The sequence below is a fragment of the Lingula anatina genome, chromosome 6 (assembly GCF_051362555.1).
Source record: "Lingula anatina isolate TDL-2025a chromosome 6, LinAna3.0, whole genome shotgun sequence".
Classification (NCBI taxonomy): domain Eukaryota; kingdom Metazoa; phylum Brachiopoda; class Lingulata; order Lingulida; family Lingulidae; genus Lingula; species Lingula anatina.
The window spans coordinates 16718403-16741736 of record NC_141772.1 but is presented as its reverse complement, the minus strand read 5'-3'; the positions used below and the strand labels follow the sequence as shown (position 1 = coordinate 16741736).

Genomic DNA, 23334 nt, shown 5'->3' with positions numbered 1-23334 from the left:
ATATCGGTGCGGGGAAGTTTTGGTGAGGGGATGTTAAGAAGCGGGGGAGTATCGGTGCGGGGACGTATAGGCATGCAACCGGCATGACCCCCTGTTCATGTAGCTATTGTTACCAATTATATTACAGTAACCACCTATTTGGTGTTACCAGTGGTGTGGTATCCTGTGTAAGTCTTTGTTTATATGAGACAAGCAACAAATGAGTGAAGGCTGTATAGTAACACCCCATTCTCATAGATTAGATCGACCTACATTGGATCGACCTAACTCCCTGGGGGTTCACGCTAAATAGCTGTCAGCCGGGCGGACACGAAAGTTAATTACCCCTTAAAGCTTGTAGTAGGCGGGGACGGACACTTAAGGGGGATTATCTGACAGTAATCTAGTGAGACTCCCCGCGGTGACAGATCGATCTAAAAGTTGTGAGAACAGAGCCTAACTATCAAGCCAGTTTTAATTCAGGAGCATAGTGGAAGAGTACACAGTGTAGAAAAATTGGATTGAGGAAGATGTGTATTACAGTGATGCATTGGATCATTTGGGCATCTAATCAAATTGAAAATAAAAAAAAGATCTAATTTGTAGCGTACATTGTAAACATTAAATCTATATTACATTAAATAAGTTATAATTTATAATGTATGCACTTCCCTTTTAGCCAACAAAGAAACAAGGATACAGAATGCAATTTCTGTTTAGTCTCTTCATTTCTTATAAAACAGATTTGCATTTCATTTAATTTTTGGTTTGTTGTTTATTAAAAGTTATCTATATAATATAATCTGTCCTTACTGTGTTACTTGAACAAATGGATATTTGTTGAATAATTGTTTACTTCAGGTGATCCTAGAGAGTAGACAACATACAGAACCTGGCATGACAAGACTGGCATGACAGACTTTGCTGTGAATATCTATAGTTGGTGGCTCATTGAAACTCTCACAAAGTATACCAAAAAAGTCAAGTCCCTTTGTGATAAAGAAGTTACTAGAGAGTTTTTTCAGCCCACAGGAACTGTCAGCAATAGTTTCTTTTGTGAAGGATTCTCTAGATGAAAGAGCTGTGCAGAGTAAGTTTTAAAATAGAACATCACTTACTGTAAGCTAATTATATTTTGTTATTATTCTCAAGTATAAAGTAAGAGAATAAGTGAATGCAGCCATAAACCCTAAGACATATCAACATCACGTAGATGTGTGAGGAATGTATATAAAGTATTCTTCAAAGCAGTTTTAGCACTTTGTTTTTTTTTTAAATATCCAATACATTTTTTCTGCCTAGCTTTCTACCTTTTCTTTATATGAACACTAAACACTTGAACTTGATTTTAGGACTTATCAAACAGAAATATGTATTTTGAAATGTTTTTTGTCCTCCACGTGGTCGTTTAAGATTTGGATGTTTAGCATTGTGCTGTGCGGTGAATTTATAGGACTTTATGGTATACTCTTTTTTTTTAGATGGACAGAGCAAGACAGGATGAGTAAAGAAGAGAAATGTGGCAAAAGATGAAAAGAAGAGAAATATGGACATGGCTTGAATTTTGCTGATTTTGTTCGATTTTTTAATTTGATTAATAAAGCACAATATATGACTGTAATTTCTTGTTTTTTGTTGATAAACAGATTTAACAATATTTCTGTTCAGTGACAGTACAGTTTCCAAAGGATAATATTTACTTTTCTAACATGAGAAATAAAATTTTAAGATGTTGGCACATGTCTTCAAATGAAACTCAAAACCTGTCTTTGTAGAATTAATATCAATTGATTGAAAAACAAGCGAGTAAAATTTAAATTGTGTTATAAAATATTTAAATTAGTGTGTAGGAAACGTGCAGAAAGGTATGCAAAAAGTGCGCAGGAGGCGTGCAAAAAGTATGCAGGAGGTGTGCAAAAAGTACGCAGAAGGTGTACAAGAAGTACGCAGGAGGTATGCAAGAAGTGTGCTGGTGGTGGTGTTGGAGGTGTGCAGGAAGTGTGCAGGAGATGTGCAAGGAGTGTGCGGGAGGTGCGTATTTTACCATGCAAATAAGGCGTGCTGCGCATGCGCAGAAACCCTTACTGTGAATGTGCTGCGCATACGCAGAAACAGTGTGCGGGAAGCTTAAAATTTTGCTAAGGGAGATCTAGTGTGGGTTCAAAAGTTGATGATGATACGGCTAGTTCGGGCGTCAGAGGCACGGGGACGGGGTGGAGCTTCCCTCTACCAGGGTCACAGATTGATTTTTCACTAGACATTCACAATTATGTCTCTGAGTTATTCATGACAATGTTTTTCTACTGACTCCAGTGAAAATTTTTGCATGTGATTTATCTCTTCACTCAGCTGTCATCGCCCAGAGCAGGATTTCCCATGCAAATAGGTGAACTCAGAATTGTAATTTATAGCATGTGGGACACTCATTGTCCGCGGTAAACTACACTGTTCATCAAAAAAGTTGGTACACTTTAGATTTTTCCCTTAGACCATACCCTCGTAAGTCCTGCGTGAACACTGATTTCGCGCATCAACACAACGTTTTGGTCACACAACAGGCGCCATGATGCCCATAGAGCACGTGGGTAGTTACGCAAGACCTGTGACGTGTAACGCGCTCAAGGTTATTAAGTAGGCCTACTACTTTGCAGTGCTGAGGAGTAATTTATATCTCCAAGAACGGTACGGTAGATGAATTACGACCTGCCTTTGTGAACAGATAACAGTGGAGAATTCAATAAAAATATCTTACTAGCCTTGTTAACAAGAAGCCACGCCTCATATCAGACTGTGTCCGCACACACTGGGGCTGTGGTGGATATTGAGACGTCACCAAGACATAGGCCCTATCAATATGATGTGTTCTAAAATTGGTATTTTATTGTTATATCTGTTGTAGAGTGTAACAGATTTTGTATTAGGTCTGCTTACCATGGGTAATGTTTATTTTCAACAGGGCCAAAAATGACCATGCGTCTAGCCTAGGTCCCAACTACGTTTTGGACGCACGGTTTTTAGGTTCCTTGCGTCCGGCTAGGTGTAGCTAGATCGCAGGGAAGAAATCAAGTAATTGGTGAAAAGTTTCTACGTGCTGTTTGCGTCCTCCAAAAGTCGCACGATGGACGTGCTCCTCACGCACGAACTCCCACGTTTTCCCCATTTTTATGGCCGTTGACCACACGTAGCAGCCCGTACGTTCGGTTGGGACCTAGGCTTCTGACAGCCGCGCTGCGAAGCACCTGCAGTGTGGTACAGCAGAAGTTAACTTTACTTTGACTTCCTGACTTTTACTTTTAATCAATGGTCAATTATAATTCAATTATTCGTCTATCTGTCTGGTATATGGTAGCATCGTGATGCAAAAAGTTATGGAGGGATTTTGATAAAACTCAGGATAGGTCAGAAATGGGCTGTATTTGGATGGTGATTAAGTAGTCAGTTATTTTATAAAGTAATAAAAAATAATGATGACCATTTAGCTGATCAATTAGCATTGAGACAACCAAAATTAATTACCTAATTAATAAATGTTTATTTAGAAGAATGTGAATGAAAATTGAGTTGTGTGTGTGGAGGTCTGCACTCTCTGAATGCTTGATAAGTACTTTTTTTACACAATTTTTGCAAAACTTACAAATATAGAAAAGTGTAACAAAAGATTCGGAAAACACCGTATTACCACAAGTAAAACTAGCCACAAGTCAAAGTTTATCAATAGTTTATAAGGTGCCCCTCGATATCGTTTCAAACCATTTCAACTTTTCTCGGGTGTAATTTCGGTTTATAGATTTCGATTAAAAGATTATAAATAAGAAATATTCAAGTTCGTTAAGCACTCTACGTGTGTCAAATTTTCGTAAGTCGTCAGTAAAAAGCAAAACTCTTTATCTTTTCTGAACCATTAATACCTTTTAACTTATATTGCCGATAATTAGGCTTATTTGACCTTGACGTTTTTGGCGAATCTGGCTTAATTAAGAAGCTCAACATTAGCATTCAACATATCTAGATTGCAATGTGGAAAGAGATACTCATCTTAGTTTTCTTCTTATTTCTATTCGCTGCCTTAGCCCTTCTCAAGGCAACACGGAATGGGACGAGTCTACCCCTAACGAGTGGACTGACAATGAGAAGATGGGTTGAACCCTATGGGAAAATAGCTGAAACTATTATAGCAGAAATGCAGGCTATTTCCATGAATTCCGTGGGATCGCTGTTTACTCATACAATGCTTCATGGAGACGTCGAGGCTTTACGAAGACGAATAATAATCATCATCTATAAACAGGGGAAACCTGTTATGTTTCATGTGAGTCTCTCTCTCTCTCTCTCTCTCCTAGTGTAAGCGTCCGTTCTGAACTCGTTTTTTGTTATCCATAGTTCCTCTTTATATAACAAGCGTACCTAAATATACCTGCACCCAGAAACCAGGACCCATTCAACGTGTTCAATGTTTAGACGTAATTATTGGGTCCTAGCCTACCAATTCTGATTTTCTGTTTGTCAAGACGATAACCACGTTCACCTAAGCCTTTTCTATTCGTTTTATTTGATTTGTTATTTCCAATCATTTTTATTTTTAATCACCTTTTAAAAATCTTTTTGGTTGTTCTATTTTTCAGGCGATACTGAAGGTTCAGCAGCTGCCGGATAACAACACGCTTATATTCCACGTAGGCTTAGTGATGGTTATAAGCGCAATGAAACGGAAAGGACTTCAAAAATTCACAGCGCTAAATTTGCTGCTATTAAGTTTTGATTATTTCATTACTGCCTACATCGCCACAGATATCGGGGCCTCCCCGAGCGGTTATCGCTTACTTTGTCATATACTGGAAGACCCGTTCCCAGACTACAGCATTCCCGAGGCGCGTCCCAGTGAAGAACACGTGCTCATCGCCAACCACGTTATTAACTGCCACAAACCAGACATGGGCATGAGCAGCCTGGCAACTTTTGACCAGGACACGTTTGTTGTGAAAGATTCTAGCAAGAAGGAAGGAGGAGGAAGTTACCAGTGTGCTCATACTTTGCAAGATGGAGAAAGTAGCAACAGCGCCGTGAACGCTTTCTTTATTGAACGGATTGGGGGCACACCGTTGGATGAGGTGTTTTTTGTCGGGCGAGGTCATTTGTTGAGAAGTGTATTTAAAATGACTCGTACATTAATTAAGAAAGGAAAACTATAAAATAATGATGATAATAGTCATGCCATAATTTACTTTTTCCGTGCAAAACATTGTAATGTAAACTTTGCTGTTAGTAAATCGGGTCCCTGAAATGTTTTTTTTTTTAATTTTTATACATGATACTATCAGTGGTAGTCTTTTTCTGATAAAATTCACATATGGAAAGTTAAGATGTATAAGTAGTTTCAGATAATATTCTCACCTAGCAGTTCAAAATTTCATGACCTTTGCTTCAAGCTAGTAATTTGTTAGATCTTGATTATATGGACTTATTGGGAGTGTCCACCATGAGGGGGGCGGACTTGTGTCACTTTATGATTTGTATGCGTACTGAGACGTGCAAAATTATTCTAGGACAATTCCCCCCCGGACAATTCCCCCCAGGACTATTCCCCCCGGACAATTCCCCCCCCAGGACAATCCCCCCCCGACGATTCCCCCCCAAGAAATATATATTTATATACAAATATAAAGTAGAAAGTGTAAAGTTAAAAACATTTCTTTCTTTTTCATTAATATTTTTAGTGTGAAAATACAGCTTCATCATGAAACAAATTATTTTATAACAAATTCCTTTTTCATTGAGTACAAGTACAGAAAGATTTATTAAATATCTAATCAAAGTATAACCACCTATCCTTCAGGTAAAGGTGGGGTAAACAGATGAACAGGTAAACAGATATTTTATGAATATTTTTAGTGTGGTGGGTGGTGGGTAATGGTCAAGCAATTAAAAGTGACAAATAGTCAAAGGGATAACTGGATAAGCGAGAAAATCTGTTTACCCCACCTCTATCTAGAGGTGCACCTTGATTCAAGACTTACTTAATCAAGGGGGGGGGGAGGGTAATTAAGCAATTAAAAGTAACAGTTAATTCATCAAAGGGTTACCTGGATGAGTGAGAACATCTGTGTACCCCTCCTTTACCTGGAGATAAACTTTGATCAGATTTTTAATAAAATGTTCTTTACTTCTCCATTAAAGTAATTCGTTTAATGAAATTAATATTATTTATCCTCCAGTTGCATCATCACACTAAGAAATATTCAGAAAATGGATAAAAAGATTTGAACTTTGTACTCTTTACTTTATATTTGAATATAAATATATATTATTCGGGGGGGGGGGGGGGATCGTCCGGGGGGGAATTGTCCGGGGGGAATAGTCCGGGGGGGAATTGTCCGGGGGGAATTGTCCTGATACCGTGCATAATATTGACCATTTCAATCAATGTCGAATTGGAGACAAAATGCATCCTTGAATAGTTTTGGTCTAATGACTGGTTATCATCCTATCCTCATATCAATATATCAATATATCCTTTATGCTCGCAAATTTTATGGTAATATTTGACAGTAAACATAAAGTTTCACACTTAAATGTTTCAATCCAGCTTATCTGGAAGTTTCCATGAGGGCTTGGACACTAAAAATTTTCTAAGTCATAACTGTCTATGCACGTTTCTATGTTTTACTGACTAAAGCAAAAACGTAACAAATATTAATATTTTTGCAAATATATCTGCATCAAAAATGATAAATTGACTCTTATCATAATTGATGATAGTGCAAATCAGCATATAGTCGGCTTCCATGGATACAAGCAACTTACTAGCATGCAATAATGGCATATGATGAAGTTTATTAAAATTTGATGTAGTCGGCTTGAATTCAGACAACACACACAAACGAACAATATACTTTATTTATATTGGTGCATGATATTGTCCTTTTATTTCATAATTTGAATTTTTAGTCAGGTTGGAATTTCACGGACAAAGTTTTTTTCTCTCAGCGGTGTCAACATCCTTTTTAAACTTTTTATACATATCGGGCGGGTAACAAGCGTGTATCCTTGGGTATTTTGGAAGAATGCTATATAAATATCTGGATGTCAACTACTAGCCATTACAAAATTTAGTTTGTTTCTCGGTGTTTTTATATCACCAATGACCCTATGATATATGTATGGTAAGTAACAAGTGTTTATCTGCCAAACGGTAGCTAGAACCCATGCCCAATGGCAAGTTATGGTCATATCGAATTTTCTCAAAATACACAAGGTTACACACTGTTACGCACTTGTTACCTATCATATGTCTGTGTGTGTGTGTGTGTGTGTGTGTGTGTGTGTGAGAGAGAGAGAGAGAGAGAGAGAGAGGGAGAGAGAGAGAGAGAGCGTGGGGATGGGGATGTTGAGGATGAGCCAACAAAGATAACTTGGAAGACTGTCAGAAAATATCTCTGGATCCGGTGAAATGCTGCGTCCCACAGAAATTAAGATGTAAATTGGTATTTCAAAGAAAAGGGCATATTGGTATTTAAAATTAAAAAAAAATTGAATTGAAAAAATATTGTGATATGTTTGTCGTATTCACAATTTTGTCCCACCGGATCCTGTGTGTTGCCCCACCGGATCCTGGCTTTGAGCTGAGTTTGACAACAACATTGTTTGAAAAGGAGGGAGAGGACCGACGGATGTCTTAATTTCTTTGAACGATGTGCGCATCGGTAGTTCAGTGGTAGAATGCTCGCCTGCCACCGGGCGGCCCGGATGCGCTTCCCGGCCGACGGAACATGTTTTGAACTGGTTTGATATTCAGATCTCTTATCTGTGCTATTTTTGTTCTCCCAGATTTTAAAAATATGTTGTTAACACTATGTTATTTACGTATATTTGCAAATGTATATTTAATGAGTTAACTTCTGACGCACACTACACCATGAGTATTGAAAGCGGTCTTTATTTGAATGGTAGCAGTAGAAAGGGGTGGGGGGGCGGGGGGGGGGGAGAATTTCAAAGACCAAGCCTTGGTATTTTTCGAAATACCAATGCACACTTTCTTAGTCCATAAGCAGTATTACTCAAACATAATGAACTCTTTGATTTCATTCAATATGTCATTTATTTGAAATAATATTCCTGACTTGGGAGAGTTTGTTTTGAGGGAGAATTATTCCAAAAATGAGGAACTTGAAATTGGACAACATTGGCTGGGGTATCGGTCAGTGCAAACACATGCATGTTTCGCCGGATTTTATTTGTCTACATTAGTGAATGTACAAGTAAGTAAAGGAATCAGATATTTTCTTTGGTTCGCTAAGCATTTTATTCAATAGATTTTAATGGCACAAATTCAAATCAACTTCAGTTTTGTGCTGTTAAGCCCCCTTTCACACTGGACGGCGTCCTTTCTGCGTCCCGTAGTACGACCCCGTTTGAGAGTAAAACAAACAAAAAATAAATAAATAAATAAATAAATAAATAAATAAAAATAATTCTTTACGTGCCGACAACTGGCCAGTCATTGAACATTCATTCTGCTTGTGCCTCCTTTCTACGACCATAGCGATACCAGTTTCATGATCGCACAAAGGACACAGAGAGGACAGTGTAAAGAGGGGTTTAAATCTAAAAGAGAATATGTTTATTTGTTGAACATATAAACCATTTATGATAACTTTTTTAAAAATATTTCCCTTGTTTTTGGAAACTTTTTTGTATTTCTTTGAAATGTTCCAAAATACTTATGTCTGACAACTTCCTTTGCAGCGTCGTTTAGAATGTGTTGATGAACATCACTTCCGGCCAGTTTATTACCCGAGGCAATCTAATTTGCATATAAGAGAAAAATGCATTTTTTATTGGTTTTGAGTTGTGTACATATTTTGTATTATCCTTAAACGGCAATGCCTCCTTGCGCTAACAAACTTTAAAGATTTGATCGACACGCGCTGTTTATTAATCACATCATAGTAAAAACTTTCATATCACAGTTGTGAATCATGTTTCCACGCCAAAGTTATAAAATTGTTAAATAGCGCCGATAACTGCACTGGCCCAAAGTAGGTCAATTGTCTGTAGAAAAATCCCATACGATTATCGATTTTTTGCGTATGGACGGTTTTTGGGGAGGCACGAAAGAGAAAATTATCAAGATGCCAGCAAAATATTTGAGACTCTTGGAACCGCTTAAAAGAGAGTATATTGAACAGTTTTTAAAGGGCTAAAAGCTAATCGACTTCTTCAATTTTGAGACTTAAAAATTTGCAGACATTATGTCAGAATCTATATTCTTCTGACTCTCCCCACAATGTTGCAGACCGTGGAAACTGTTTCGCTGTTCATAGAAAAATGCGGAGTATGAATCCAGTAGCGGCACAAGGGGCAGGGTTGGGTGGATGAAAGAGGGGGGAGCTCACTCCCGTCACTTTTTCCAGTCACATCAGTCTCACGAGATGGAAGTGTGTGTGTGTGTGTGTGTGTGTGGGGGGGGGGGGGGGGGGGCGTTTTTATATACATATTGGAATAAATCATAAAAGTCATAAAATTTAATATTCTAACAGTTGAAATGATTTTAAAAACACTACGAAAAAAAATATTTGATTGAATGTTCCCTTGAATATATTCTTTTAGGCTAATATTATATTTATATTATGCGGGTGTTACTGCCAATCAAATGAAGAAAGGTTTAGTATAACGAGGTAACAAACAGTCTTGAAGAAGGAATTCTCCACCCCACCCAAACCCCATCCTCTCCCCTTTTGTGAGTTTTTCTATCATTCAAATCAAAGAGGTAGTGTTTATTTCTTTGTTCAAATAAACTACCTCAATACTCAAGAGCAGGTGCAGATCCAGGATTATTTGAAGGGGGGGGGGGGGGGGGGTCCAGAACAACGGGCCTTGGATCCGAAGCCGACCATAGCCCCCTTGGTGTGGGGTTCGGGGCCTGCTCAAGGGTCTCAAATTTTTTTGGGTACGGTTTAGAACTATGATTTAGCGAGTCAAAATTCTAATTTCAAGAAGGGAAATTCGTTTGATATAGGCCTACTTTTCAGAAACCGAAGGGGGGGGGGGAGGGTCAGGCCTACTTTTCAGAAACCGAAGGGGGGGGGGGGAGGGTCAGGACCCCCCTGACCAACTCTAAACCCGCGACTGCTCAAAAGTGCAGAGTGTCATACAGTGAAAACGAAGCCATGCCCGGTATGTGTATTGTGAATGTACCAGCAAAGAAGGCAGATGGTGTTGTAAATCACTGGCCAGTCATTTAGTAATAGAATTATGAAATCAAAGATGGGATGAAATATCGAATCCTAATACAGGGACGGATCGAGCAATGATTCGTATAGATTACTTTTAAATAACACAAATCTAAAGACTAAATTAAACTTATTTTATAGGCCTACATGTACCTCCTGTATTTCTTTTAAGGAAAACAACTCTTCATATATGAGATTCATATTTCACAATAAATAACGGGGGTACATTGTTAACAACTAAAAGAAATATAAAATATTATTTTTAACCACCAAATGGCTGTTATCGCAGTTATTCTGGAATCTTTGCTTGGCACTGGACCACGTAACCTCCATAGATATGACTACCCTCTGTTATACTCTCTTAAGAAATTATAACAATTAAATAACCAAACTTTTTATTTAAAAAAAATGGACTAACTGTGATGTCGGAACAGATTCATTAAACATTGGTAAGTACGGGAAAATTGTTGATTACCCCAGGAAAATCCATTTTTGTCCAAAAAGAACATTTGTTATTCCTTCAATGTCTAAATTGCGCCATAGACAGTGTTGGGAAATCGGCTGTCAAGCCTGTAGTTTTAAAAATTAAATTAAAATAAAAAACGATGATTCCAAAATAACATAAGCAATGTCTCTTAAGAGATCTTTTGTTTAAACCACTTATGCAACGCATGTTCCTTGTTTGACTCGTTTAGCATGCACTGACCACGTAAAACTAATGCGTGTAAAACACCCTTTAGGGCCTACAGATGACGGCGTCCTTTCTGCGTCCTTTGTGCGACCATGAAACTGTGGTCGTAGACATTGATGTTTAGTCGAATGTTTTCGTCGTATTTTCCGTCGGATGATTGGTCCAACATGTTTTAGGACAAGTTTTCCATTCGAACCAGCAACTTATTTTCCTAAGTGGCAATTCACTGGCCTACATTTGATATTTGACTACAAGGATAACTTTCTTTTCAATATTATTAAGCCCAAACGTGTTTGAAAAATAAAGAAATATATGTGTACGTGTGTGTATGTCTGTGTGTGTGTGTGTGTGTGTGTGTGAGAGAGAGAGAGAGAGAGAGAGGTCAGAGAGTGCGGGTGCGGGGGTTGGGGGGCAGTGGAGGATGAGCCAACAAAGATCATTTGGAACTGTCAGAAAATACCTCTGGATCCGCCCCTGCATTCGGTATTGCAAGCATGATCTTGATATATCATATAACACACATCAGCCGAATACTCTATAACGCGAACCTGTGGAAGGAAAGAAGGAATAGTGAAAGACCTAGGTACTCCGTGCTCGGGGTGCCTCCTAGCAGGTGTGTACATTCATATGTGCGCATGCGCATTAAAAGAAGCCTTATGTCGCTCGTAACTATCGACTTTAATAAATAAGTAATAAATCAGTATATATTCAAAACAGGAATAAGGGAAACAGCAAAATATAAAGTCACTTCAACTGAAAGCAAATTGCTCTTTTGATACTTAACAATGTTAAAGTAAATAAGGACTGGATTTTTAATGTGCTAAGCAAAGCTTTATTCATCATGGTGGTCTAACAAAGCTTTCTGCCGGGAAATCCTTTGTTTTATTGTTGTTTCTGTCTTTTAAAGGTAAGTGTAGGTAAGTGGTTGTAGTATTTTTCAAATTTCTCATTCAACATAAAAAATAACTCGAAGTTCAGCCACATTTCCTAATGAAAATATTAAGTTATGTGAACACAAATACGTCTTATGGAGATGCAACCGGTCTGACAGCCCAAGAAAAGAAGTCTGGGTCCCTTATGATAAGTACAGACTAGGGTTGGTCGGAGTATTGGGGTAAGCATTTGGGAGAATGTCACCTATACAAAGTATTGGGGAACGGACTACGTTCCTAGCGGACTACAATTACTGTCACACGGGGCTGTACCGTTGTAAGTGTACAGTACCTAGTGCTGCACAACTGTCAACACAGTGTTAGACCTTAGGAGTAAATGCAGTTATAATGTAGTCAGACCATTGCATCACTGTTGTTCATTATCCAACATACATAGTAAAGTTTTATGTAGAAGGTAGGTGTAGTTTGAATCTTGGTGTTTAACTTTACAACTTAAATTAACAAGCTTCCTAAAAGCTGTTTAAGGCCCTCCTCCTGTCTTGGTAAAAATAGCAGAAGTGTTAGGGACCGTTCACATGAAAAATCTATTTTCTAAAAATCTATTGGCGGTATCTTGTGATCACGGTCTGTGCCCTGAATACCCCGCAGCGTAATTACTGGCAGCGCGAGCGAGTCTTTCCAAAGCAGTAATTAATTCTCGGCTGCGCTCAGAGGAGATTCTGACGCCTTTTACAGTTTTTTTTTGTGCTGGACAATCCTATGTGTTTTATTGATGCTTGTATCTGTAGCAAGGCCTTTAAAAGTTATTTCATAATCAGTATCTGAATCGTAAAAATAAAATTCTTCCTTGGTAAAAGTTATAACTATGTTTTCATTATCAATTTACCTACCACACTGATAATTCAGGTACAGGGCAGAGGCAGTATGCCAAAGAGAAAAATTGCAGGCTCCCCAGAGGAGGGGGAGGAAGGGTCTTCTCATGGTGGAAAGAGAAGGAGGCGGTCAATACAGTATGATCCGGTAAGCACCCTTATGTTATCTCAGTTACTTTATAACTAACATGTTAAAAGAAATTAAGAAATATGTGCATTTTGAACTGAAGTGCATTAAAGTTATTGTACCATCTCTGGCCTTGACTGTTTCTATTTTGATCTTATGCCATATCTCATTTCCCTTGCACTCAGTGTCCTAGATATAATTATAAAAATACGTAACAGATTTTGGGCAGAACCAACTGGTCTTTGGTGTTTTACATACAAATGAGGCTGTTCTGATGGCCCAACAACAAGAATAGATAATAGATGGTAAAATAAATATGTGGGAAGTTATTTTGTGTTTTACCATCAGAGAGACACAGTTGTGATCTGAGTGATATAAACTACAAAATCTTCATGTTTTGTGTTATCCCAAACCATCTTGATAACAATTTGCCATACATAGAACTGTGTTGAGTTTTTGTAGCTTTTGTTTAGTTAGTTAATAGAATTCCCAATTGAATATAATTTCTTTTGTGCATACATATTTTAACAACTGTTATGAAATATAGCTTTAATATAGCATTTTGTCCCTTATTTTTCTAAGTAGTTGACAGTATTTGTACTTTTGTGTTAGTGAGCATATTCTTTTTTATTTGATGAAATTTTTAACATGCTTTTTAACTGTAATCATTCTTTCTTCCCAATTAATTCTATTGGGTGATTTCCATATATCATTATTTTTGCTGCTGGTTTTTAAATTTTCCCAGTTGATAGCATGTTTTATTATTATTCTTATTTTCATAATACTTAAATCATCTTTGATTTTTTTCTCCCCGTGTCTATTGCTTCCACTTTTAGTTGTAACAGTTAATGTTCTGAGTGTGTTAGTATTTTTGGATCTTGTAGTTGTAATTTTGAAAGCATGCCTTTGTCCTCCGTAGCCTTCTCAACCCAAATCCAAGAAGAAGACACCTCAGTATGATCCAGTGAGTAAAAGTGCTACTGTGTTCCATGCTTGTGTGTTCTACATCTGCATTCTATTCACCATGTGTTGTTCACTGTGTTTGTGTATTCTGATGTAATTTACACTCTGGTGGTAAAATTAAAATATCTTTATATAAATTCAGATCACAAATTTTATGATACATTTTGCTTTTACCTGAATGAGCTGAAATATTGGGCAAATCTGCTGTTGAGATTAATTGAATTTTGTACTGTTAACAATCATTTAGAAATTCAGCTGTTTGTTTACAGTAAATATTCTGAAATCTGTTTGAATGAACCCCAGTGGCAGTATATGATCATAAATTGTCTTTTTGCACTTGTATTTGTTACGTGTTAAATGAAATTAACTGTAACTGCTAGCAAAAAGATTTCACAAACATATGCTGTGCCGTGTAAAGATTTATAATGAAGATGTGCACTTTGCATCAGTGTTTCAGACATAAATGGCAGAATGTTAACCTTTCTCTGTAGATTTGTGTAAAGAGTAAAATTTTGTATGTTATATCAAAATTAGAAGATATGTATTTGTTCAGTTTTTCAAGCAATATTGATTACTGGTAATAAAATAGTTTCAAATAATGATTGATATTTGACCACTAATATTCACAGCTTATGTTTTCAATTGTGAACAGTTTGTCTACAGTGCCCAGTGTCACATTAACACCATAATTCTTTACTTATCACAATATATTTTCACAGTTTGAAATGATGGTTTTTGCAGGTAAAAGTTAATAATTGATTGGATAATTTTCTTCAGCTGACTAAAATGTTTTAAAAGTGTTATCACTGATGTGTTTTGATATATATAGATACTCCAACTGTAACAAAGCACAACTCTATAAGTAAGACTCTTTCCACATTGAACAGTATACTACTACAATACAGTCTTTACCAGTACACGTTGCATAGTCCAAACATGTAATTACACTGCGCAAGTTCTCTCTCAGACTGTACTAGTACAGATTGTATTGCCAAAGTATACTAGATATGACAAGGGCCTTATACACTGCACCCAAAGTCATTTGATGGCACTGACCTGTGGTATACATAAGAGAAGCATTTAACATTGCTAATCATGCTTGTTGCAATAATATGGAAACACTTGGCAATGCAATTGTGTCTCAAAATTTTTACTGGAGGCAAAAATGTATGCTGTAGTGGCATTCAATTGGCAACATTCACCCCATTTCCATAGATTAGATCGACCTACTTTAGATCGACCTAACTCCCTGGGGGTTCACGCTAAATAGCTGTTAGCCGGGCGGACACGAAAGTTAATTACCCTCTTACAGCTTGTAGTAGGCGGGACGGACATTTAAGTCGGATTATCTGAAAGTAATCTAGTGAGACTCCCCGCGGGGATAGATCGATCTAAAATCTATGGGAATAGAGCCATAGATTGCATTGCTAAAGAGCAGTAGTGGCAGCAATATAAAATATGAATGATAGCAAAAGCATCTTGAATAATGTAATGTTATTTCAAGTGCTTTGAAGTCAGGGTGTGTTATTTTTTACAGTTGCCAAAAATAAATTGGCTTTAATGAGAGGAGTTTTTTTTACTTATTTGGTAAACATTCAGAATTTCATATTTGGCCAATTTAAAAACTACAAAAGGCAGTGAGACCTCTTGATTGCTAATTAAATGTCATATTTCTGTATATTTGCAGATTTTGATCCAGAAAATATGATAATCGTATTGACTAAAAATAGACCTGATACAAAATAATACTTACTGCTTGGAATTTACTTGCTTACAAAAAGATTTTAAATGGGACATTAATGCATTGTATTTCTTTTACCATCACAGGCAATTCAGGTTTGTATGACAGTTGCATGCATGAAAAGAGAGACATTTTTTTAAACTTTTGAAAGCTGCATCAAATTGTCCATGTTGTCTGCTGTTTAAAGTAACAGTGTGTTATGAGAAAATAGACCTCATTGGATCTGTAAATAGTAATTTTGAAAACTATTCATGAAAATTAGGTCTGTGCTTCCCCCAAATCTTTCTTTCAAACCTTTACCTTAAACTTTGGTCTATTAACTTTTGTGCACAGATGATCAATCTATAATCAATCCCACCCCTGAAGTAACAAGCAGGGGGGGATGGGTAGTTTACACCAGGAAAGTTCTTGCTCACATCTGTAACATCATATGGCAGATATTGCTGACAGCTTGAGATATGAAGTCTAAAGTCTAGATGAAGTCTAGATCAAAGGGATTTAAAAAAAAAAAAAAAAAAAAAAAAAAAAAAAGATGGATTTATTGAAATGAATAGTTTTCAAAACAACAGTGTGTTATGTAAGACATCAGAAGGAGTCTCATCTAACACATTAATTTAAAATGAGAGTTGTATTTATGAAAGTCATTCTGTGGTATTGATGTCTTATTTTCAGATAAAATTAAAAGATGAAGGTTTTGAATAAAGTTTAAAGCACTAGATTCTAAGAAATGGAATTTTCTTAAAAACAAACACCAAATAATGTCTTTTAAATTCAATATAATCCCGCAAGTTATTTGAAAATAGATGAATAAGCTGATACTACAGAGTGGCCTGCATACTAGATTTTTAAAATAGTTTTCCAGTAGTTTTGCTACCTTTCTGCTACACATCTGCTATAGTAAGTTATATTATAGTAAGTAACATATTTTCTAAGTTCCAAAACTCATAGAAGTTGTATTCAGACTTAATTATTACCTTCAAATTAAGGGTGCATCACAGATTTTATTATTTATTATTTGGGTGGTCACTTTGCCATGGAATGGTTGTCTTGAATAATATTAAAGAAAAAAAAAAGCCATGTTTGAAGAACCAATGTGTAATAGTGCTCATAAGAACAGAAATATACCTGTGGTGGCTTTAGCCTAATCTGCACCGTGTATGAGCAGATTCTGATTTTTGATCAAATTTCAGTGTTAGACTTAAAGAATGAGTTATGGGTTAGTGCCAGTGTGTTCAGTTTGTACTAAATGTACTCATTTTGGGTATCCTTTTTAAGTACTTGCAGTGCATGTAGCTGTAGCTTACTATTAGATTAGCTAGTTGAATTGTTGGGTGTTGACTTCATTTCCCTTGTTGATTCAGTAGTTCACCCAGATAGATTAAATTATCATCATCATTTTGCACACCAAAATTCTAGAATTTGAGTACAAGAATAAGCATTTAGCGGTGAAGAAGAGACACTGAAAAGTTTTCAGAATAAAAAAGAACTTATACTCTTATTGTTTAAATTATAGAGTAATATTAACTGTAACATGTTGCTTAAGCAACATGTAGCATGTTAATTGTGAAATATGTTTATTTAGGTTCTGTGTTTTATAGGTATAGCACTTCACTGTTGCTGAGGCGTATCAATGTGATTGCAATGAATAATCTTTTTATTTCGTACTAAGATGAATGCTTGCACTATACTAGTGTGTTCTAATTTTATTCATTTGATTAGTATCCGTGGATGTAAGGAATCGCCTTCATTCTGCTTCAAGTCACTGCTTTACTTGTTATTTCAGTAAAAACTGTTTCTTTGTAAATGTGCTTTTCTTTTACTGAAATCTCTTTCTGTATATATATATAGATATAATCAGTTATATACTTTTTTGCATTTACTCCTAACTTTTTTGCCATCTTCTCTTGATCGAAGTAAAAAAAGCGAGTTTTTTCTAGTTTATAAACAATCTGCACAAAGTTATCCTTTTAACAGTTTTATAATTATATTTGAACATAAAAAATACGATGTCCACTTAAGATGGCCACTGAATGTTATCTCAGGAATGCCTCTGTTATAAAAAAGCAAACGTGAAATTGTTTCTTCTTTCCATGCATTTCTACATAGTAAGAGTAAAAGCAAAACAATTCCTGATAAATCAAATTTCATGAAGGCCAACAGTCAGCGTTTGGGTGATGATAATTGCTAAATGTCTCCCAACATATGTCCCTTGACACTGTGTGAATTTGATATTTGGTTTTTATTTTTTATTCCTGACAGAAGATATTATTATCTTCATTTTTCTTTCTTTAATGCTGAACAAGTTTCACTGTATTTCATTCACTTGCTCATTGCTTGTACTAACATTTCACAATATTTTTAACATGAAACTATTGCAGGCAAATAATATAAGCGACCAACAGAGTGACTCTGAGGTATTTTAACCAATCAGATTGTTTTTTACTGGAGAAAAATGTTCATTTGTATCTCTATTTTTGATAGGTCCAGATCTGTCAGGAACTGTATGACATCATAAGAACATTCAAGACAGATGATGGAAGAATTCTGTGTGAATCATTTATAAGAGTTCCAAAAAGAAGGTGATTTATTATTATTCATAATAATTGATATTATATTTTAGAACTAAAAGTCAGTAATAAATGACTAAGAGAAAATAAAATTTCGGCACAATCTGCAGTTTTTAAAGGGATGCCAATACTTTTTCATAAATTTAAGAAAGAAGAAGAGATTTACCTGAAATGATACTTTGTGTGGTACCCAAAGAGTTACCATGGAAACAGTCTTTCATTTTTTTATAACATGGCAGATCCTTGACTTTTTTTGCACCTCCTTGGACAATGGAGGCACGCAAGGGACACCAGCTGTTCAATTTAGGTTTACAGCACATGGTCGCTTGGACTTGTAAGCCTCACCAGATCAAACCAACTATTCTGAAAGCTGAAATATATGCAAAGTGAAAAAAAAAAAAAAAAAAACTAAGAAAACCAACATTTATTTTACTAGTAATAGTGGCCTAGTTGTACTTTAAATAAACAAACATTTTGCACAAGTTTTATGTTGAATCTTTCAGTCAGTCCCAGAAATAGTGTCTAACATGATCATGGACTGGATATTCCCAAATACTATATCTTAAGTGAACAATATATATCCTTTTCTACAGGGCTGCTGCTGACTACTATGATGTTGTCTCTCAACCAATTGACATGTTGAAGATACAGCAGAAGCTGAAGACAGATGAGTATGAAGACATTGAGCAGCTGACAGTTGATGTTGAACTTTTGGTCAGCAATGCTAAGGCTTATTACAAGGTGAGTCTAATTCCAAAGCGGCTTTGACAGGAACCAGTTTTTGTTTAGACATATATTTTTGCCTGAAAGAGCCTAGAGAAATGCAGATTATTTCAGGAACAAATTAGAACTGTATAGCTGGATTGCGAGTCCACACATTATTTAGAAAACTAATTATTGTATCTTCTCCATACCTGAAAAGGTTTTTCTTTTAAGTTAACTTTTTTTTATTTTGTATGAATTCCCGGAATGAATCAAAAATACTAAATCTTTTATTTTGATATACTTTCACGTTTTTGTCCAATTGTTTTTCAGAAAAGCAGTCAAGAATACCAAGACGCCTGCGATATGTGGGAGGTCTACCAAGACTCCAAAAACGCTCTGATTGCTGCTGCATTTGGTGAGCAGACACCTACAACAACACGGCGAAGAAGTCGCCGTATTTCCACAGCAAGTGAAAAAGAAGAAGAGGAGGAGGAGGAAGAAGAAGAAGAAGATGAAGAAGAGGAGGAGGATGAAGAGGAAGAGGAGGAAGAAGATGAAGAGAAGGAAGAGGAAGTGGAAGAGGAAGAGGGAGAGAAAGAAGCAGTGGACAGCAAGACAGATGATAAAGTGGAGAAAAGTAAGGAGAAGGCTGAGTCATCAGCTGAGGATGAAGAGGAAGAGAATGAAGCAGAAGATGGAGGTCAGGAGACAGAAGAAGACAGCAGGAAGGAGGAACACAGTGAAAAAAGGGAGAAGAAGAAAGGAAGAGATAGGTCAAAAGAGAGCAGACGTTCAGTTAAAGAGGTAAGACATAGGTATTAATGCCAGTCTTTTACAAGCTAAACTTAGCACTCAATTTTTTGAAGACATTTTTTTATTCCTGTCATTGATGAATTTTTGGTCAAGATGTTTTTATTCATTATTGTTCTTCTTTACATTTTCTGTCTTCAAATAAGAATACTTTTGGCATTTGGTGTGTAATCCAATCTTAAAAGTGATCCTAGGGTGATGATAACAATTCAATCTATTTTCCAGAGTACTCCAGTCCCAGAGAAGAGGGGGGATCTTGTAGCAGAGGAGGAGTTAGAGAGTCAGCTTGAATGGCTCTTCTCAGCTGTCATGAATGCTAAGAATGGAGAAAGGAATGTTGCTGATCTCTTTCAGTTGCTGCCTTCTAGAACAGTGAGTTTTCCTGTCAGGCGTCATATCTGTCTCTGTCTCTATGAAGAAGATTGATAAAATGTCATGGGATGCTGGTTATGTTATCTCTTAAATTGAGCTTGCTATCTTGTATATTAGGCTCATGGACAGTGCATTATTTAGCACTTAATGCAAGACTGACATATTGTTGAACTTTTCGATGTTATATTTTTAAAGGGTAATGTCGGATGAACAATGTAGATTTCTCTCTGTCTACAGAATTTTAATAAGTAATTGATATTTTGTGTAACAAATATTTTTAAAGAATTTTTCATATCTTCATATCTTGTAGAAATACCCTGAATACTATGACGTCATTAAGGATCCAATAGACTTGAAGCAGATAGCCATGAAGATCCAGAGTCATGAATACAAGAGTGTGGATGAGTTAGAAAAAGATTTGCTCACCATGGTCAGCAATGCTAAAACTTTTAACGAGCCAGGCTCCTTCATTTATAAGGTATATAAACTTCAGAATCACTATTAAGGTTAAGGGTGAGCAGAACAAGAAATATTTTCTTGCAGTGAAAATGTAGATTTTCTCACAATTTTATGATTATGTAAGACAATTTGAAATAAGTAAGATAAAGACCACAGAATTTGGCCACTGGTTCTTTTTTCGATAGGAGTGCAGTGAGTTTAGATTTTGAGCAATTTTAAAGTCTACATGCAAGTCAATTATTTCAGTCACAATTTTTTCTTGGTTCAAAATGTACTATATCTTATATCTTCTTAGTATGTTATTACAAGACAAAGAGAACACAACAACATCCAAAGATATGAAATACATTTTCAGGATGCAGTGATGTTGAAGAAACTGGTAAAATCCAAGAAGAATGAGTTGTGCAATTCTGATAGAAGTGCAGGAAGATCTACCAGGTAAATGGAAGAGAAATATTCTGGATTTTAAACAAATAATTGAGGGGCAAAAATGCACTCCTTTCTTGCCATTTTGATATATTGCAGTGTTATTCTGGTTCTAAACTGCATAAGAAACTTGTGTCAAAAACTATTGAAATTTTTTACCTACTTTGAAAACTCGGTTGTGTTGTAAACCCATACAAACGATTGTGTCATTTTTTGTAAACCTATGCTGGGCTGTATACGTTGTTAAACCCTTGTCAAAGACTGGCATACCTTTTAACCCTCAAGAACCCACATTAGATCACTTTTTTTTACAAACTGGTTTTGACCAGTCAGTATTTTTTATTTACATTTTCTCATTTTTAGGTCGAAGAGGTGCTTAGTAATGAAACAGAAAAAGTTTTACAGAAGGTATAATGAAAAACCATTTTTCAAAAAACAGTTTTGTACTAACCAACTTTTTGAGTTGAATGTTTTGTTTTTTTGCAGGTCAGAGATTGCCAGACAGCTTGACAACAATTTTTAAGTTTTTCAAATAAGATATTTCCAGATATTGAAGTACTTCAGCATCATTCTTACAGAGTTTCCTTTTAATTTGCAGTTTTCTTTTCTTTTGTATTTTTAGCCCCAAAAGAAAGCCAGGCCAAAACTTCCTTCTACTGCTTTTGGCAAACTCAATACTCCCTACTAAAACTTGCGTTTGGTTGAATGTTAAAATGTTTTTCAATTGTTGTTATACCTTCAAGTTTTTACTAATCATTGTTGTTCATTTTGATTTTTCATGTTCAGATTCAATGGCATTTTTACAAAAATAGTTAGCAACTGATGTTTAAATCAGTTATATCTGACTGATAACATATTTTTTTCTTTACAGGCCAAAGAGGAACCCAGGACCAAGACTCTCTGCCATCTGTGCAGCCCTGAAGTACCCCGAGGATGAAGAGGAGGAGCTGAGTGAGATAGCCAGCTGTCATGACCAGCTCAGTCAGATGGATTATGAGGAGGATTCAGCAGAGGAGGGCTCTGTGACAGAACCAGAGGAAACTGTGCAGTGGGTGCTGTTTAATGCAGTGAAGAATGCCAAGAACTCCTTGGGCCAGGGATTGGCAGACCCCTTCTTGAAGTTGCCCAACAGAAGGTGTGTTGCTGTTTTTATTTTCCTTTTTGACTGTGTTCAGACTAAAATTTTGGGCCCTGGCTAAAACACTCACAGTTTCAAATCTTAAACAATGACATTCATCGTTTCTGCTTTGTCTCAATCAGTTGTGACTCTGAAATTAAGATTGACATAATTTCTGTATTGTCTACAAAAACATGCATACAAACAAAAATTTTTAAGGATTAGTTAGTGGTTCATTTCATTTGAGGAATATTTTGGGCATATTAAAGATTTAATGTAAAATGTGCAACTTTTTGTATTTTTGCCACATGTTTATTTTCATTACGTCTTTTTTATAAAATGTAGAAAGTTATCAAAAGTGTTGTGAAATGTTTTCAGCTTTATGCTGTCTATTTGTTAGGTTCTACCCTGATTACTATGAGGAAATTCATCATCCAATGGCTATGATGCAGATCAGGAAAAAGATAAGGGTGAGGCAATTGTAAAATATTATTAACATTGTCCTTATTATTCAGTTTAAATAAAATTTTCTTCAACAACAGCTAAAGTCGGTATTCTAATAGTCATTTGCACTCCAATATTTCTGTTTCTATCAAATCACTTTCTTCAGGGATTAAGGGTCAGGAAATATTTAACCCCTAACTGTATTTATCTGCCTGTATTTACTGGACATGTGCAGTTTTTATCACATTTCCTGCATCTCACTAAGCAGGTGTTTATTGAATCAGTAAATTATCTCTATACAACTCGAGTACAAGTAAACCAAGGCATTTTCCCAATCAAAAATCGTAGCAATATATATTTATAAGAAATGTGCTTCACAGTGATGGATTTGTTCCCACTTTCTAGCAAGGGAAGTACAGCTGCCTGGAAGAGTTGTCCTCAGATTTTGAGCTGATGTTTAGAAATGCCCAGCAGTACAACACAGATGAGTCCAGAATCTATAAGGATGCCGTGAGACTGCAGAAGATAATGAGGACCAAGAAAAAGGAGCTTGAGAAATTGGAGATGAAGGTAGAGGGGACAATAAAGAAGGGAGAAAGGCAGATTTAGTGAATTAACACTGTTATTATAACAACATTGTGGCTACTCACTGCATAATTTGTGAAAGTTCAGATTACCATTTTATTATAATATTCTTTTTTATGCCATTTATTCATTGATTATATGTAGAACAGGTATGAAATGGAACAAAATGTGTACATCTGGTTTAGGCTCCATCTGGTGTTGAGTCTCGGGTGCCAAAATTTTAAAACCTCCATATTCTTAATCATTAACTGCCCCAGTATTGTATTTCTTATTTCAGTAGGTAACTGGTCCTTTAGTAATTTAATTTGATTGCTAGTGGTAAATGAACAATATTTGAGGTAGACAGAAAGTGAA

The 23334-nt window shown here is 36.1% G+C and overlaps 2 protein-coding genes across 8 annotated transcripts in view; both read left to right on the top strand.

The window, feature by feature from the left end:
• The first annotated feature begins 3958 nt into the window (after nt 1-3958).
• LOC147761262 (uncharacterized) lies at nt 3959-5271 on the top strand. The gene is made up of 2 exons (XM_087015980.1): nt 3959-4288; nt 4602-5271. The coding sequence occupies exons 1-2, from the start codon at nt 3995-3997 to the stop codon at nt 5166-5168; spliced, it is 861 nt and encodes a 286-aa protein (XP_086872106.1). The 5' UTR covers nt 3959-3994; the 3' UTR covers nt 5169-5271.
• A 6351-nt stretch (nt 5272-11622) lies between these two features.
• Nucleotides 11623-23334, top strand: part of LOC106181932 (protein polybromo-1) — a 31166-nt gene continuing 19454 nt past the window's right edge. For 4 of the 7 annotated variants that reach the window (XM_087014477.1, XM_087014476.1, XM_087014480.1 and 1 more), the window contains exons 1-12: nt 11623-11806; nt 12699-12812; nt 13711-13755; nt 17977-18074; nt 18656-18803; nt 19098-19571; nt 19803-19949; nt 20260-20427; nt 20764-20846; nt 21706-21969; nt 22352-22421; nt 22801-22965. In XM_087014477.1, the coding sequence (XP_086870603.1) occupies nt 12717-12812; nt 13711-13755; nt 17977-18074; nt 18656-18803; nt 19098-19571; nt 19803-19949; nt 20260-20427; nt 20764-20846; nt 21706-21969; nt 22352-22421; nt 22801-22965 (1758 nt within the window). In that variant the 5' untranslated portion in view covers nt 11623-11806; nt 12699-12716. Of the gene's footprint in view, nt 11817-12698; nt 12813-13710; nt 13756-17976; nt 18075-18655; nt 18804-19097; nt 19572-19802; nt 19950-20259; nt 20428-20763; nt 20847-21705; nt 21970-22351; nt 22422-22800; nt 22966-23334 lie in introns of all 7 variants that reach the window. The other 3 variants (XM_087014475.1, XM_087014478.1, XM_087014479.1) reach the window with 3 other exon arrangements.